General features: G+C 44.7%; 1 protein-coding gene across 2 annotated transcripts in view; it reads right to left on the reverse strand.

The window, feature by feature from the left end:
- Window positions 1-531: 531 nt before the first annotated feature.
- CSNK1E (casein kinase 1 epsilon) overlaps window positions 532-12,581 on the reverse strand; it is a 47,462-nt gene continuing 35,412 nt past the window's right edge. The window contains exons 6-11 of one of the 2 annotated variants that reach the window (XM_084809828.1): window positions 10,154-10,324; window positions 6,462-6,610; window positions 5,465-5,657; window positions 5,075-5,214; window positions 4,063-4,128; window positions 532-1,952 (exon numbers count right to left, since the gene is read on the reverse strand). In XM_084809828.1, the coding sequence (XP_084665954.1) occupies window positions 4,096-4,128; window positions 5,075-5,214; window positions 5,465-5,657; window positions 6,462-6,610; window positions 10,154-10,324 (686 nt within the window). In that variant the 3' untranslated portion in view covers window positions 532-1,952; window positions 4,063-4,095. Of the gene's footprint in view, window positions 2,049-4,062; window positions 4,129-5,074; window positions 5,215-5,464; window positions 5,658-6,461; window positions 6,611-10,153; window positions 10,325-12,581 lie in introns of both variants that reach the window. The other variant, XM_084809827.1, reaches the window with a different exon arrangement.

The raw sequence follows: 12,581 nt of genomic DNA on the forward strand, positions 1-12,581 counted from the left end.
AGCGTGTGAATCATATGTTTTTTAAGACTGAAATGAAATTGTTCAGTGTTATCCTAGATGTTTGCTTTTTATTTTATGACAATTGCGTTATTTAAATTCTAGTGGAGTTCACAACTACCACAGACTTGGAAGTAGAATTTTGAATTTATTTGTGTTTATTCCTTGGACGCATAGTATTGGCTTCAACATCAACTTTAGAAAAACAGAGCTAAGGGGCTCTGCACCAATATCAGAGTTCCCACACAATTCTCTTCTTGAATCCAAAATTTAGGCTGCATGTGTTGAAAGGTGTTGGATTTCTCATAGCTCTTCTACTATCAGACCAATATCAGGTATGAATCTGAAGGCCAGATCAGCGTTATTTTTAGGTGTGCAAGTGGTGTACATTCTCTTCCCAGTCAATCTTTTTCCTGGAACTTGGAAAGACAGCAGGGAGAGACTATATGTAAGATGATACTTCCTGGCTACATGATGTCACCACAGCCAGGTTCATGGCGGGGAGGGCAGAAAAAAAAAAAGAGACAGATGCTTCTATCACTTTATCATTTTCTACTTTATTACTTCAAATTAACAACCACGATAAAGCTCAAAAAAGTCCAATATTTACACAGGAAAAAAGTACAAAATCCCCCCCGCCCCAAAGTTCAAGGTTTTTTTTTCAGTTTTTTTAAAATTACAAAGTAATAAAAAGGTTTTTTTACTTTAATTAAAAAAAAGGAGAGAGAGACACACAGTAAGCAGGGTAAATAAATTAGGGGGAAAACAAAAAGAGCTGTGAGTTAAATAGAAAGAATAAAAAGAACCAAAAAGTCAAGTCCCCCACATCCCTGCTTCCACACTGCCCAACATCCCCCCTCCCCCCAAGTGTGCCAAGCTAGAAGCAGGAGGGCATTGGTGAGGACTGCTGTGATGCAAAACCCAGGATCGATTGGTTTTTTCTGGTAAACCTAAAATTTAAAAACAATAAGGGGGGAGGAAGGAGGGGGAAACCTTTTAGCAAGGGGAGGTTGTGCATCTGAGCTGGGTTTTCCTTTTAAAAATCGGTGGTTCAAGGAGCAATCTCTACAATAAAACCGGCTACTCTCCCCCCGCTGCCATTCACATACCCCTCCCTTTTCCTCAACACCCTCCCCATCTCCTGGGGAAGTTAAAAAAAAATTAAAATATAAACTAAACACACGCAAACAGGGGGGCGGAGGTTGAGAAAGACAGAGATCCCCAGTACCTGCATGAGAAGCAGGTTACATTTCCACGTCCTTCACATTTGCTCCTGCCTTGCACAGCACACATCTACCCATATGCACACCCTTCACACACACATACACACGCACACACACACAATTGCTGCTGTGCCTGTATTGTTCACCTTATTGGTATGCCAGCGGCATCTCCCAACTTGTCCGTGAATGTACACAGAGGAGCAGCAGTGTCCCCTAGAGAACGAATGCCTGAATACAAAAAGCAGGCTTCCTCCCGCCATCTCTCTCCCAGAGGCAGCAGCACCAGCTTGCAACTGCAGTTCATTTTGAAATGAATGTTAAGCTACCTACTGATACCACTCAAGGCTGGAATTTTAAAGTCTCCTGTAAACATCCTCCCCCCCCCGCACCCCCCAAATAAAAATCCCAAAGTAATTTAAAATTAGGGTGGAAACCATTTTATCCTAGACAAACTGAACTGTAAAAAAAATGGAGTCAGGGATTATTATTATTATCATCTTTGAACAATACAAACAGATCAAAAAGGGAAGTGGGAAGCTGGGGTGCCTGGCCATGGCCTGCTGGCATGAGATGGGGCAAGGCCTATGGAGACGAAGCTGCACGGTAGCAGCAGAGGTGTTTCTGCAAGGCTCCTGCGTCGGTGACTTGTCGAAGGCAATTGGGCTTGGGAACGCAGTCGGCGATCTCAGAAAAGACATGAACGCCAGTACAGGGCAGCTCCTCTCCTTGTCGCTGGCGGAAAAAAAATTGGTTTTTTTTTTGTTTGTTTTTGTTTTAATTTGTTTTTTGTTATTTTGTTTTTTAAAAGAAAAAAATACAGTGAAGACACTAGGAAAAAAAAGAGAGAGGATTGTTAAAACGTTTTCACCTCCCAATAACTACCACAGCGGAAGTCTCATGATAAAAGTCTTGGTACTCTCCAAGGCACATTTGTGCAATTCCCATTCATGCCAATGGCGACTGCACAGGATAAAGTCCCAATGGATTGTGCCATGAATCATCATTACAATTAACATTTATAAGAGTATACAGAGTACTTCCTATTCCTGCCTCAACTTCACAATGTACTGGCAAGGTAGACATGCACTATTTTATAGCCAGAAACAGTGGAAGATGCTTGTCTTCATTAATGTTGGAAAAGTCAGGTCAGGGTAGTGTAAGTCTCTTCCTTCCTCCCAGAAAAATCACAGTTCTGCTTGTCAAGAAAAGCTGGATTAAATCAGAAGGCATGGTGATTTCATGAGATATCACCCACACGTTTCCCTGTCCATCTTTGCAATTTGAGGGCTAGAAACTTGATTTTAAGAAGCAAATGGAAATGGAGATCCTCAAGATACTGAATTCTGAACTCAGAATTTCTGCAGTTGTATGGCAAAACTGCAAGATCTGCATAGCCCCAGGTCATACGTGAACGCTGGGGATGCAAACATGGCACCCCCGAACACCTCACTTGGCACCTGCCAAGGGCCACTGTCCCTCCTGTTTTAATTTTTTGAAAAATATTACTTTGGGCAGCTTGGAGGCAAAGCGCTGGCCTCCAGGGCACCCTACCCCCTTGGTTTCCTTTTCCTAGAACGCTGCACGTGGGCTCAGAGGCACTCGGAAAGGAAGAGGCCAGGGCAGCGAGAGATGGCTGCTTTCCTCTTCAGTGTGCCCAGCCAGGTGCCCACTAAAACTGTGGGGTTTGCTTTTTAAAAATAAGGGAACCTGTCTGGTAAGCTTGGGGCACCAGGGAGGGTAGCAGGAGTAACCAAGGGAGTTTTGCCTCATGTTGTTTTTCTGGAAGGGCTGTGTACACATTTCTCTGAGCATCACCAGTTTGCCTTCTGCAATGCGGTTATTTTGTTTGGCGTGAACCTGTGGTTTGGTAATTTGGGGCTCAAACCCAACCGCTGCCTTGTGTTCAGTTTCTTGGACAATTTACTTATCCTTTGTGACTAGTCAGGCTCCCTTGGCAGCCATTTTGTGATGGTGCCCATAACAATTTCACAAATGTCCAAATGCACCCACTGGCCCCAAAAAGGGTAGGGATCTCAGAAGTTTTATAAGATGCTCTCGTGTCTGACCATTCCAACATTAAAGGCACACACCTCTTGGAGTTTTCTTTCTTTCTTTTTTTTTAGGAGTTCAGAAATGTAATAAACACAGCTCTGCGGTGGAGACAACTACTGCCAAGGCCAAGGTTACAGAGTGTCCAGGTCATCTAAGCTAGGACCAGGTCAGTTAACTACAGTCCAACATCAGTTAACTACAGTTGAGAACAGCAGCAGTTTACTTCCACGTTCACGGCTGCACGCTTAGCAGTAGTGATTAAACCATGAATCTCCCCCATTCATTTACTGCTTTCCTCCACTCTTGGCCCCCAAAGCAGAAGCTACTATATATTCCCTTACAAATGAGCAAGGAAATATAGAGCATGCTGTTTTTGAGAAGGGCAATGTAATCAACTATTTGCGCCCCAGAGTATAAAAACCTAGCCGCAGACTACGAAAGGACCATGGACACGGCCTCTTTCAAGAATCGCAGTTGCAACTGTGGTAAGCTGCTGCTCAAGAGTGAGGCCTACAATGGTTGTGTACATCCAGGAATAAAACCACCAGTGTGAATGCAGCCCTTGAGGCAGTTTTAATACACCTAGATTAATATGCTGAAGAACGCATATTTCCACAACAATAAACTATATGGTTTGTTATATCATGGCACATTAGCCAAAGTATTACTGTAAGAAAATGGCTGGGATTCAATGCAGAAAGGAAGTATGCAGACCCACCAAGATCCACCATCCATGTGGATGTAAGATAAACCTGCCATGACAAAAGGGGGTACCAAGGCAGACACTCACCTAAGCAAACACTGGTCCGGTGGAATCCTCTCTTCACTTCCCCAGGTGATCAAATGGCACACTTGTCTGGAAATAAATAAGCAAATTAGTAGACTGCAGAAGAGGAGTACGGAGAAGGCGGGCAGTTATGTGAAACAGAAACTGCCCAAGTGCTTCCTCCCACCCTCCTCTTAACAGGCTGACCCATTCCTCCTTTGCAGGATTACATCCCACCATCCACAAACAGAGGAAGATTTTCAGAGATGGCTGGTAAACGATTCAAATCACTGAATGCACTCCTGCCTTGAGCGCCCACGTTTACTCAGCTGTACTCGAATCTGCTGAAAAAGATTTCAGTCTTTAACTGGTGACTAGTCAATATGTTAAAAGCAAATCCACAAAAGGAGGAAGTGACAGAAAGACAAAAGGAGACACACACTCATCCTTATTTTTGTAAGCTCAAGAAGAGATGATTGCAATGAGGCTTGCCTCTGAAGACCATTAGGAAGCACTAGCTGGTCTAGAATGCAAGAGCCTGCCCTCTGCTGGCACTGGTAGACAAGAATGTACAAACCTATACTACAACAACAGCACTAGATACCTACTGGCTTCCGGCACATTTCCAGGTGCTATTATTAACCTACAAACCTGCAAGGGCCAGAGTTCTACATATTCCGGGGGGGAGGGGACACACCACAAAAAGATTCTTCTTACTTTGGTAGTTAAAAAGCAATGTAGCGCAACTATTCTGCTTCTCATGCTGGGCTGGAAGAGTTTTTAAATTATTCATAGCTGAAACCTGATAATTTCATCCCTTTTATGCAAGAATGTAATTGCCATCATTTTAAGAGAAGTAGCTTTTTTTTTAAGCAGTCCCGCACAGAAGCAGAATAACCACACGCACCAACGACGGAGTTAACAGACTCTGCTGGGACCCTAACGCTGCAGTTTACTTAATCCAGTCATTAATCCAGCCATACCGCATGATCAAATACAAGCAGCTCTGAGCCAGTGACTGCTAGTAAGAACCCACCTGTGATGCTGAAATCCGTGACACCTCTTGCCGTCCTGTGAGGTCAGATGAGGAGATGTTGGCAGGGGCTCCTCGGTGTAACCTCATGCTGACCTTCCGCTCCCTGTCCACCCGTGAAATTGCCCTGGGGGATGTGTTTCCTGACGGGAAGGGGAATTATTTATGAATATCGATGATTTGCAAAGAAACATAGGGGGGGGGCTTTCGCAAGGGGCTTACAATCTAACTTTCAACAGTAAGGCAGATAATATATTTACACATACATAGGCTTTATTTTAGCTGGGAATCAGGCCCTTAAGCAAGTGAGAGAAGCAGGTGCCTGGCTGCGCTTTCACTGCTACTCAGATGACAGGCTTGCAGCATATGACCTATGACCTCCTTTCTACTCACCAGACTGCTGGATGCGGGAGGTGGGTGTGGAGGCCATGGGCTCAGCAACGTTGCGGAGGCGGTTAGCTGTGGCTCCAGCAGGGGGCCCAGGAGGCAGCGCCCGTGTAGCAGAACCCCGGAGCTGCCCCATCCTCTCCTCTCGCTCATGTTCTCGCCTCTCCCGATCCATGTCCTCAGGATTCCGGGCTGCCCCCTGAAAAACAAGTTCCCCAGAATACGGACATTAGTAGCAGAGAAAAAAGGCACCAATCACTTGACACATATGCACAAGTAGCTGTAACACTGGCTAGGTAGATTCAAAGAGGAAAACCTAGGCTTCTACATGCTGAACCATGCTGAACAGTTTTCATAGTTTAATTTCGCAGAAATTAAACTATGAAAATTGTGTTTCTTCCAGCCATAATCTGGACGAAGAGTGTGCATGTACCCCTCAGGCCCCTTCCCTGAAGGTTCAGATTTTGTTTTTCATGAGTCTCTACCCTTGCCATTTAGCTGTTCTAAAAAGAAAAGTGTGCAGGCAATATTTTTCCTGAAGGTCCAATAAGTGGTAGACTTCTCCTACCTTCTATCACTCTGGCCATAAAATGCAAAGGCACTTGGACAGCTGACAAGCACTTGGGACTAACTAGATATTTTAGAAAACTTACTAAGCTTTTGCGCCAACCTACAATGGTGGCCCCCACCTCAGAAGATGGCTGGCTATGGGTCGACAAAGAGTTAGGCAGCACGTGGAAGCCTTATTCAGCCCTAGCCCCTTCTTCTGAGAGTTTATGAACTTTGTTTTCAAGCTTATTTCTACAGCCATGAAGGGTTTCAAACTTGCTCTTTATGAGAAAAGCAGAAATTCCCAGAACATGGAATTCTACTCTACATGTAGACTGCAAATGTGTGAGAACAAACAGACCAGCACTAAAGAGAGCAGCTCCCTACCCGCCACTCCATCCCAATCTGCCTGCTCCTCCTCAAAACAAGAACTCTCAGAACTAGCATTACTCACAAACTTGAGCATGTTCCAGTCAAACACATAGTCGTAGGAGAAACCCTGGCGGTGGAAGAGGTTGCGGAACAGCTGCCTCAGGTAAGAGTAGTCTGGTTTGTCGTCAAATCGCAGTGAACGGCAGAAGTTGAGGTATGTAGAGAACTCAGCTGGGGAAAAAGCAGAGAGAGATGATTTATCAGAAGCACCGCCCCCCCCCCCCCCCCGGCACTGCTCTTCCCTCTTTATGTTATAGAGCCAACCAGCAGTGTGGTTCGTGTGTGTGTGTTTCTCACACACACACACACACACACACATATATATATATATAAGAGAGAGCGAGCACGCAAGTGCAACCAATGTCTTTCAAGAGCCAGGCAAAGCCCTTTTTATTTGCTCAGGCCTCATTTTGCCTCATTTGCAGTGGTAACTGGAACAGAACTACCCCTCCAAATTTTTTACACCAGCCCACCACCACACAAACTCTCCAAACACACACTCTGCCCTCCCAAATCCACAGAAAAATAACCTACAGCCAGGCTGGCATGCCAGCTCTCTAACAGCAGTGCCCCCTCACCTATTATCACTAAAAAGGAGACCCTCAAAACATACAGCCCTCCCTCTTGCATGTAGAACTCCATTTACCTGGGATCAGGACTGGTATGCTGGCAAGCATGAGCCCCTAGTATTGATGTTAGAGGGCAAAGATATGCTATCAGCAGGAGAGAGCACTTTGCTTGTAAGTAGTGAAGGAAGTTTATTATGCACACCATGGCTGCTTTCCCCAATGTGACGCCCACGGACACCTCCCTCAATACCCACAAGGCCCCCTGCCCCTACTGACTTTTTGTTTTTTTACACTGGGTGGCTGGGCACATTGCAAGGCAAAGCACCAGCCTCTAGCCACCCACTACCTTCATTTCCCCAGAATGCCTCTGGGCAGGTGCCCAGTGTAAAAAAAGGGGGCAACTCAGTGTAATAAAGAAAGAAAAGGGGAGGGCAGATGGCAGCGGAACAACCTATGGGGAAGGGGGGGGAAAGTACAAGAGATAGATGAATGGGGTGCGTCCATCAGAGTGTGTGGGTTGCATATGTGAGAGAAAAAAAGAGGAGTGGAGGTGATCTTGAGAGAGAACATTTTGGAGTGGGTGATCCTGGATGAGCATGTGTGTTGGGTCGTGATGCTAGGAGAGAGGGGGGCAGGGAAAGACGGGGGTGCAGGCAAATGTCTGGGTGGGTTGGCTGGCAAGTTATTTGTCTCTGCACCTCACCAGTTCGCCTTCTGTTTGCCTTCACAGCATGTTGTGTGTGGGGGTCAAATATGTGGTTCGATATTCGTGGCTCAGACCCAACCTCTGCCTTGTATTCAATTTCTTCAGTACATTACTTGTCCCTTGTGACTAGCCAGGCTGCCACAGCAGCCATCTTGTGGTGGCACCCTTCTGTTCCTCCAATTTCTGAAATGTGCCCACAGGACCAGTAAGGTTGGAGTCCTTGCACTATGGCTTCACAGCAACACACCTGGGTACATACATTCAAGGCTTCCTACGCAGGACACAGCATACACTAACTTAAAAGCCTCCACCCTTCAAGCCCAGAGGCTGACACATAGAATCATAGAATCATAGAATAGTAGGGTTGGAAGGGGCCTACAAGGCCATCGAGTCCAACCCCCTGCTCAATGCAGGAATCCAAGTCAGAGCATCCCTGACAAATGGCTGTCCAGCCTCGTCTTGAAGGCCTCCAGTGTGGGAGAGCCCACCACCTCCCCAGGTAATTGGTTCCATTGCCGTATTGCTCTGACACTCAGGAAGTTTTTCCTGATGTTCAGTCGGAATCTGGCTTCCTGTAACTTGAGCCCATTATTCCGTGTCCTGCACTCTGGGATGATCAAGAAGAGATCCTGGCCTTCTTCTCTGTGACAACCTTTCAAGTACTTGAAGAGCGCTATCATATCTCCCCTCAGTCTTCTCTTCTCAAGGCTAAACATGCCCAGTTCTTTCAGTCTCTCTTCATAGGGCTTTGTTTCCAGTCCCCTGATCATCTTTGTTGCCCTCCTTTGAACCCTCTCCAGCTTGTCTGCATCCTTCTTAAAGTGTGGTGCCCAGAACTGGACACAGTACTCCAGATGAGGCCTAACCAGTGCTGAGTAGAGGGGAACTAGTACTTCCCGGGATTTGGAAGCGATGCTTCTATGAATGCAGCCCAAAATAGCATTTGCCTTTTTTGCAGCCACATCACATTGTTGGCTCATATTCAGCTTGTGATCGACGACAATTCCAAGATCCTTCTCGCTCGTAGTGTGGTTGAGCCACGTATCCCCCATCTTGTAACTGTGCATTTGGTTTCTTTTTCCTAGGTGCAGAACTTGGCATTTGTCCCTATTAAATGCCATTCTGTTGTTTTCTGCCCAGCACTCCAGTCTATCCAGATCACTTTGAATTGGATAGACACATGAAGGCCCTAAGATGAGCTTGCTGAATACATACCCAGTGAATTGCTTCACTTAGTGGTACCTTATAGGCCCTTACCTACCGTTTTTAGATGTCTACCAGGGAGGCAGGATTTCTTGAAATTCTCCAATTGTTGATCTACTATTTTGCATTTAGAGGGAATGACATTCTCCTGGCTCTTAGGTTGGTAGCAGGTTCACACATTTGTGAAGATGACTACAAATTTGAGTACATTTATGCCAGGGTAGGCAACTTCCGGCCCTCTAGATGTTTTGGCTTACAACTCCTTCAGCATTAGCTAGAATAGCCAATGGTGAGTGATCATGGGAGTTGTAGGCCAGAGAGACAAACAGAGTAATTTCAAAATATATTCAGAGCTAAACATTTTGGCTTCCACCCTCATCAGTAGCGGTGCTGTTAAATTGATACCAAGAGTGGCAGTTTGGAATGCTGGGAGATGAAAATTCCTAAGGAGAAAAAACAGAGGTATGACTGGTGTAATGCTTAAGAATTGTCCTCAAGATTAAGGCTATATGGACTAAGACTTCTGAATCTGTAAATCCAGAAGTTTTCCTTTTTGTCAAACATATCAGCGTCCTCTGGTCAAATGAAAGCAGTTGTAAATCTGAGAGACTACGTTCAGGTGAGCTAAAATGTCTTGCAACAGGCTGCTCTGGGTTTTTTTTAATAAGAATCGCAGGTTTCTGGTTACAGGCTCTTGTTCTTAGGTCCATTGTAGTTTTCCTTACATATTGCATACAATATCCATTTTTTAAACATTCAATTAAATAAATCACGTTAGTGGAACTCTAATGCAGTAAGTTTTGTTAATAACTGTGCTCCTAAAAGGAGTGGTTTCTCAGAGGTAACTGCAAGTAATGCAACATGCTGATTTACACTGTTGTCATCCTGGGCTGCAAATATATTAAGTGCTGCTTTAACTAATGATTTACACAAATTGGGTGGTTTTCTGAATGCAATGCATGGTGGAGAATTAATGGCTTCCATTAAATGAGCACAATATGTATATATTTTGAAATTACTCATTAGTCTATCTATCTATCATCTATATTTTAACTTAAGACTGACTGCATCCATAGTGGATTCAAAGCCTCCTTGTTGCTTTGCTGTTGTGCTGCTTTATACCTACCCCCCTCTCTATGCATATATCCATATCTGGAGGGCCACAAATTGCACACACAAGCATACCCCTTGAGTGTAAGAGAAGCGAAGGCGCATGTACACATACAAAAACCTTACACGGATAGCCTTTACAGAGCACCTCGATGGGCGTCGACATCTTTTTCTCACTGATGCGCTCATATTTCTGGCGCTTTGTGGCAGCTTTCAGGCCTTGCCAAGGAAGCGAGCCAAGATTGAAGTACATCAGCACATAACCCAAGCTCTCCAAATCATCACGGCGACTTTGTTCTGGAAAGAGATGCGTACGTACACAGGCATGATCAGAGATGTTCCAGCAACAGCTCAAACATCAGGAGAAAAATAAAAGAAAAACCAAGGTGGTGATACAGGCAAGCTGCAGAACACAGAATCCAGCCAATCCTGCCAAGAATCCAGGCTTTTATTTATATTTTAAAATGCTGAGAAAGTCCTGCAAAAAGCATGCAGGAAGCTTCACCTACAGGCAGGGCTCTGGGTGTTGTACAATTCCACACAAGGGGAGAAGATGCACTGAATTTGGTCCTGGTACAGAAATCATCCTCAGAGCCTCAGCTTCCGTTTAAAGAAAAGTTTGTAAGCCCTTATAACTGCAAAGAGGATTAAAATTGTGTGTGCAATGTCTAGTGAAACTGCTGGGGGAGGGGGAGGGGGAGGGGGGGAAGAGATCTACAGGATTTCCTGTGATCAGACTTTCAGTGCTCGCTCCTCCCTATGACCAGCAGAAGCCAAGTTAACGATGCAAGATAAATATGACACCAACAGATCTGGATACTTTTTAGAACTCAATTTTTGCTTTAAAATCCTATACAAAAAACAAAAGTACATGCTGCCTTTCTTATAGGGCCATCTGCTTGAAAGTTGTACCCCCTGTTTAACATCAACAGTAAGGCCAAATAGCACATTACATCAAAATGTGTGGGTTTGGCCTTGCATTTTGTTTTCTGCTTTAAATAGCAGCCACTATTTACAGGCCAGCTTCCCTCCCAATGCAAATAGGGGAGCAATTTCCACCAGAAGTGCAGTGTCGTGGTGAAGGGATTACTCCCTCCCTCCTGTGTCTGCTACTGAAAGTTAATTTTTTTAAACACAGTGCTAAGCCACATGTTGAACTTAACATATAGTTTGGTTCCCATGATCACATGTGTCTATCCTGCTTTTTCATATTTGCTGCTACCCCAACGTCTCAGTGGTCAACGTCTTCTTTTTCCTAGGTTATGACACAACAGCAGAAGAATTCTCAATTTTAGAAGAGCGTGGATATATTACATTTAAGAGAAAAGAATCCTTTCATATTTTGAGCCTGAAGTGGGTGGGAAGAAAAGAAATCCAGTACAGAGTTAAGCATTCAAGTTCACTGTTATCAATGGATGTAAGCACGCTGAACTGTACTGGATTGCGGTCCTGATTTTTAGTACTTGGCCTCTAGCATCCACTTTGCTAGAAAGTCTTTCGACTGTGATTGGATTTCCCTCCGTTATATCTGTGCCATTTCCCTTCTGGGATCACATCAGGAAAACTGGAAAAGATGTTACTATGGAAGCCGTCTAAATTTTTGAGAGATGTTTCCACACAGAAAAAAAGAACATTTCAGGTCAGGCCTTTAGTGCACAGTTTGAACAAATTTCACAACACTGTCAGTGTGAAAAAAGGAATCCTGCATTGTATTGTACTGATTTGATTTATACCCCGCCTTTCTACCAAAAAATGGCACTCACGTCTTTTTAACACACTGCTTGCAGGACTCTCAAATAAGCAATCCAGTTTATGAGTTCAGTGCAGGTTACAATGTATCTTGATCGAATTTTATGCCTGCCACCCATGCAGTGGCCAAGCAGCAACAATGGCCCAACCAATTTTTTCATCACCAAGAAATGATTTGACACTCTCCCTGGTAGAGTGCAGACTTCCCCAGCCTGGTGCCCTCAAGATGTGTTGGACTTCAACTCCCATCAACCCCAGGCAACATAGCCAGTAGTCAGGAATGTTGGGAGTTGTGGGAACCAAGTTGGGGGCGACCGCTATAAACCAATAGCACAGCAAATCTTACATGATCCTAGAGTTGTAAAACCACTACGATTTTAAAGAGAAAAACAAGGAGACGGGAAAGATAAGAAATGCAGCTTGCTGCTTTTCCACAGGCCATACAAATTCCAGAGGGGTAACTGTGTTTTGTGTTTTACTTTACATTTTATTTCTATTAGCCACCTTGAACGCCATTTGGTGGAAAAGCGGGATAGAAATTGAACGAACAAATGAAACATCAGCCTGTCTAGAATTTGGTGTGAAGGGAATAGACCTGTATCCTTAAATGCAGGTCTGCCCCAAATCATATATACAAGTAGGGGGCTGAGTGGCAATTTTAAGAGGGGCACTGAACCTGTGCCCGACCATTCACCTCTTCCCCAGTCACCCTGGCAGTTCTCTCCCGTTTCCAGCACCAGAGCCCAGCTGAGTGAAAAGCAGCACAAACTTCAGGGCGGGAGGTCAAAGGGAGGGACCATTTTGG

The sequence above is a fragment of the Heloderma suspectum genome, chromosome 7 (assembly GCF_057233095.1).
Source record: "Heloderma suspectum isolate Gila_16-S chromosome 7, 16-S_ref, whole genome shotgun sequence".
Taxonomy (NCBI): domain Eukaryota; kingdom Metazoa; phylum Chordata; class Lepidosauria; order Squamata; family Helodermatidae; genus Heloderma; species Heloderma suspectum.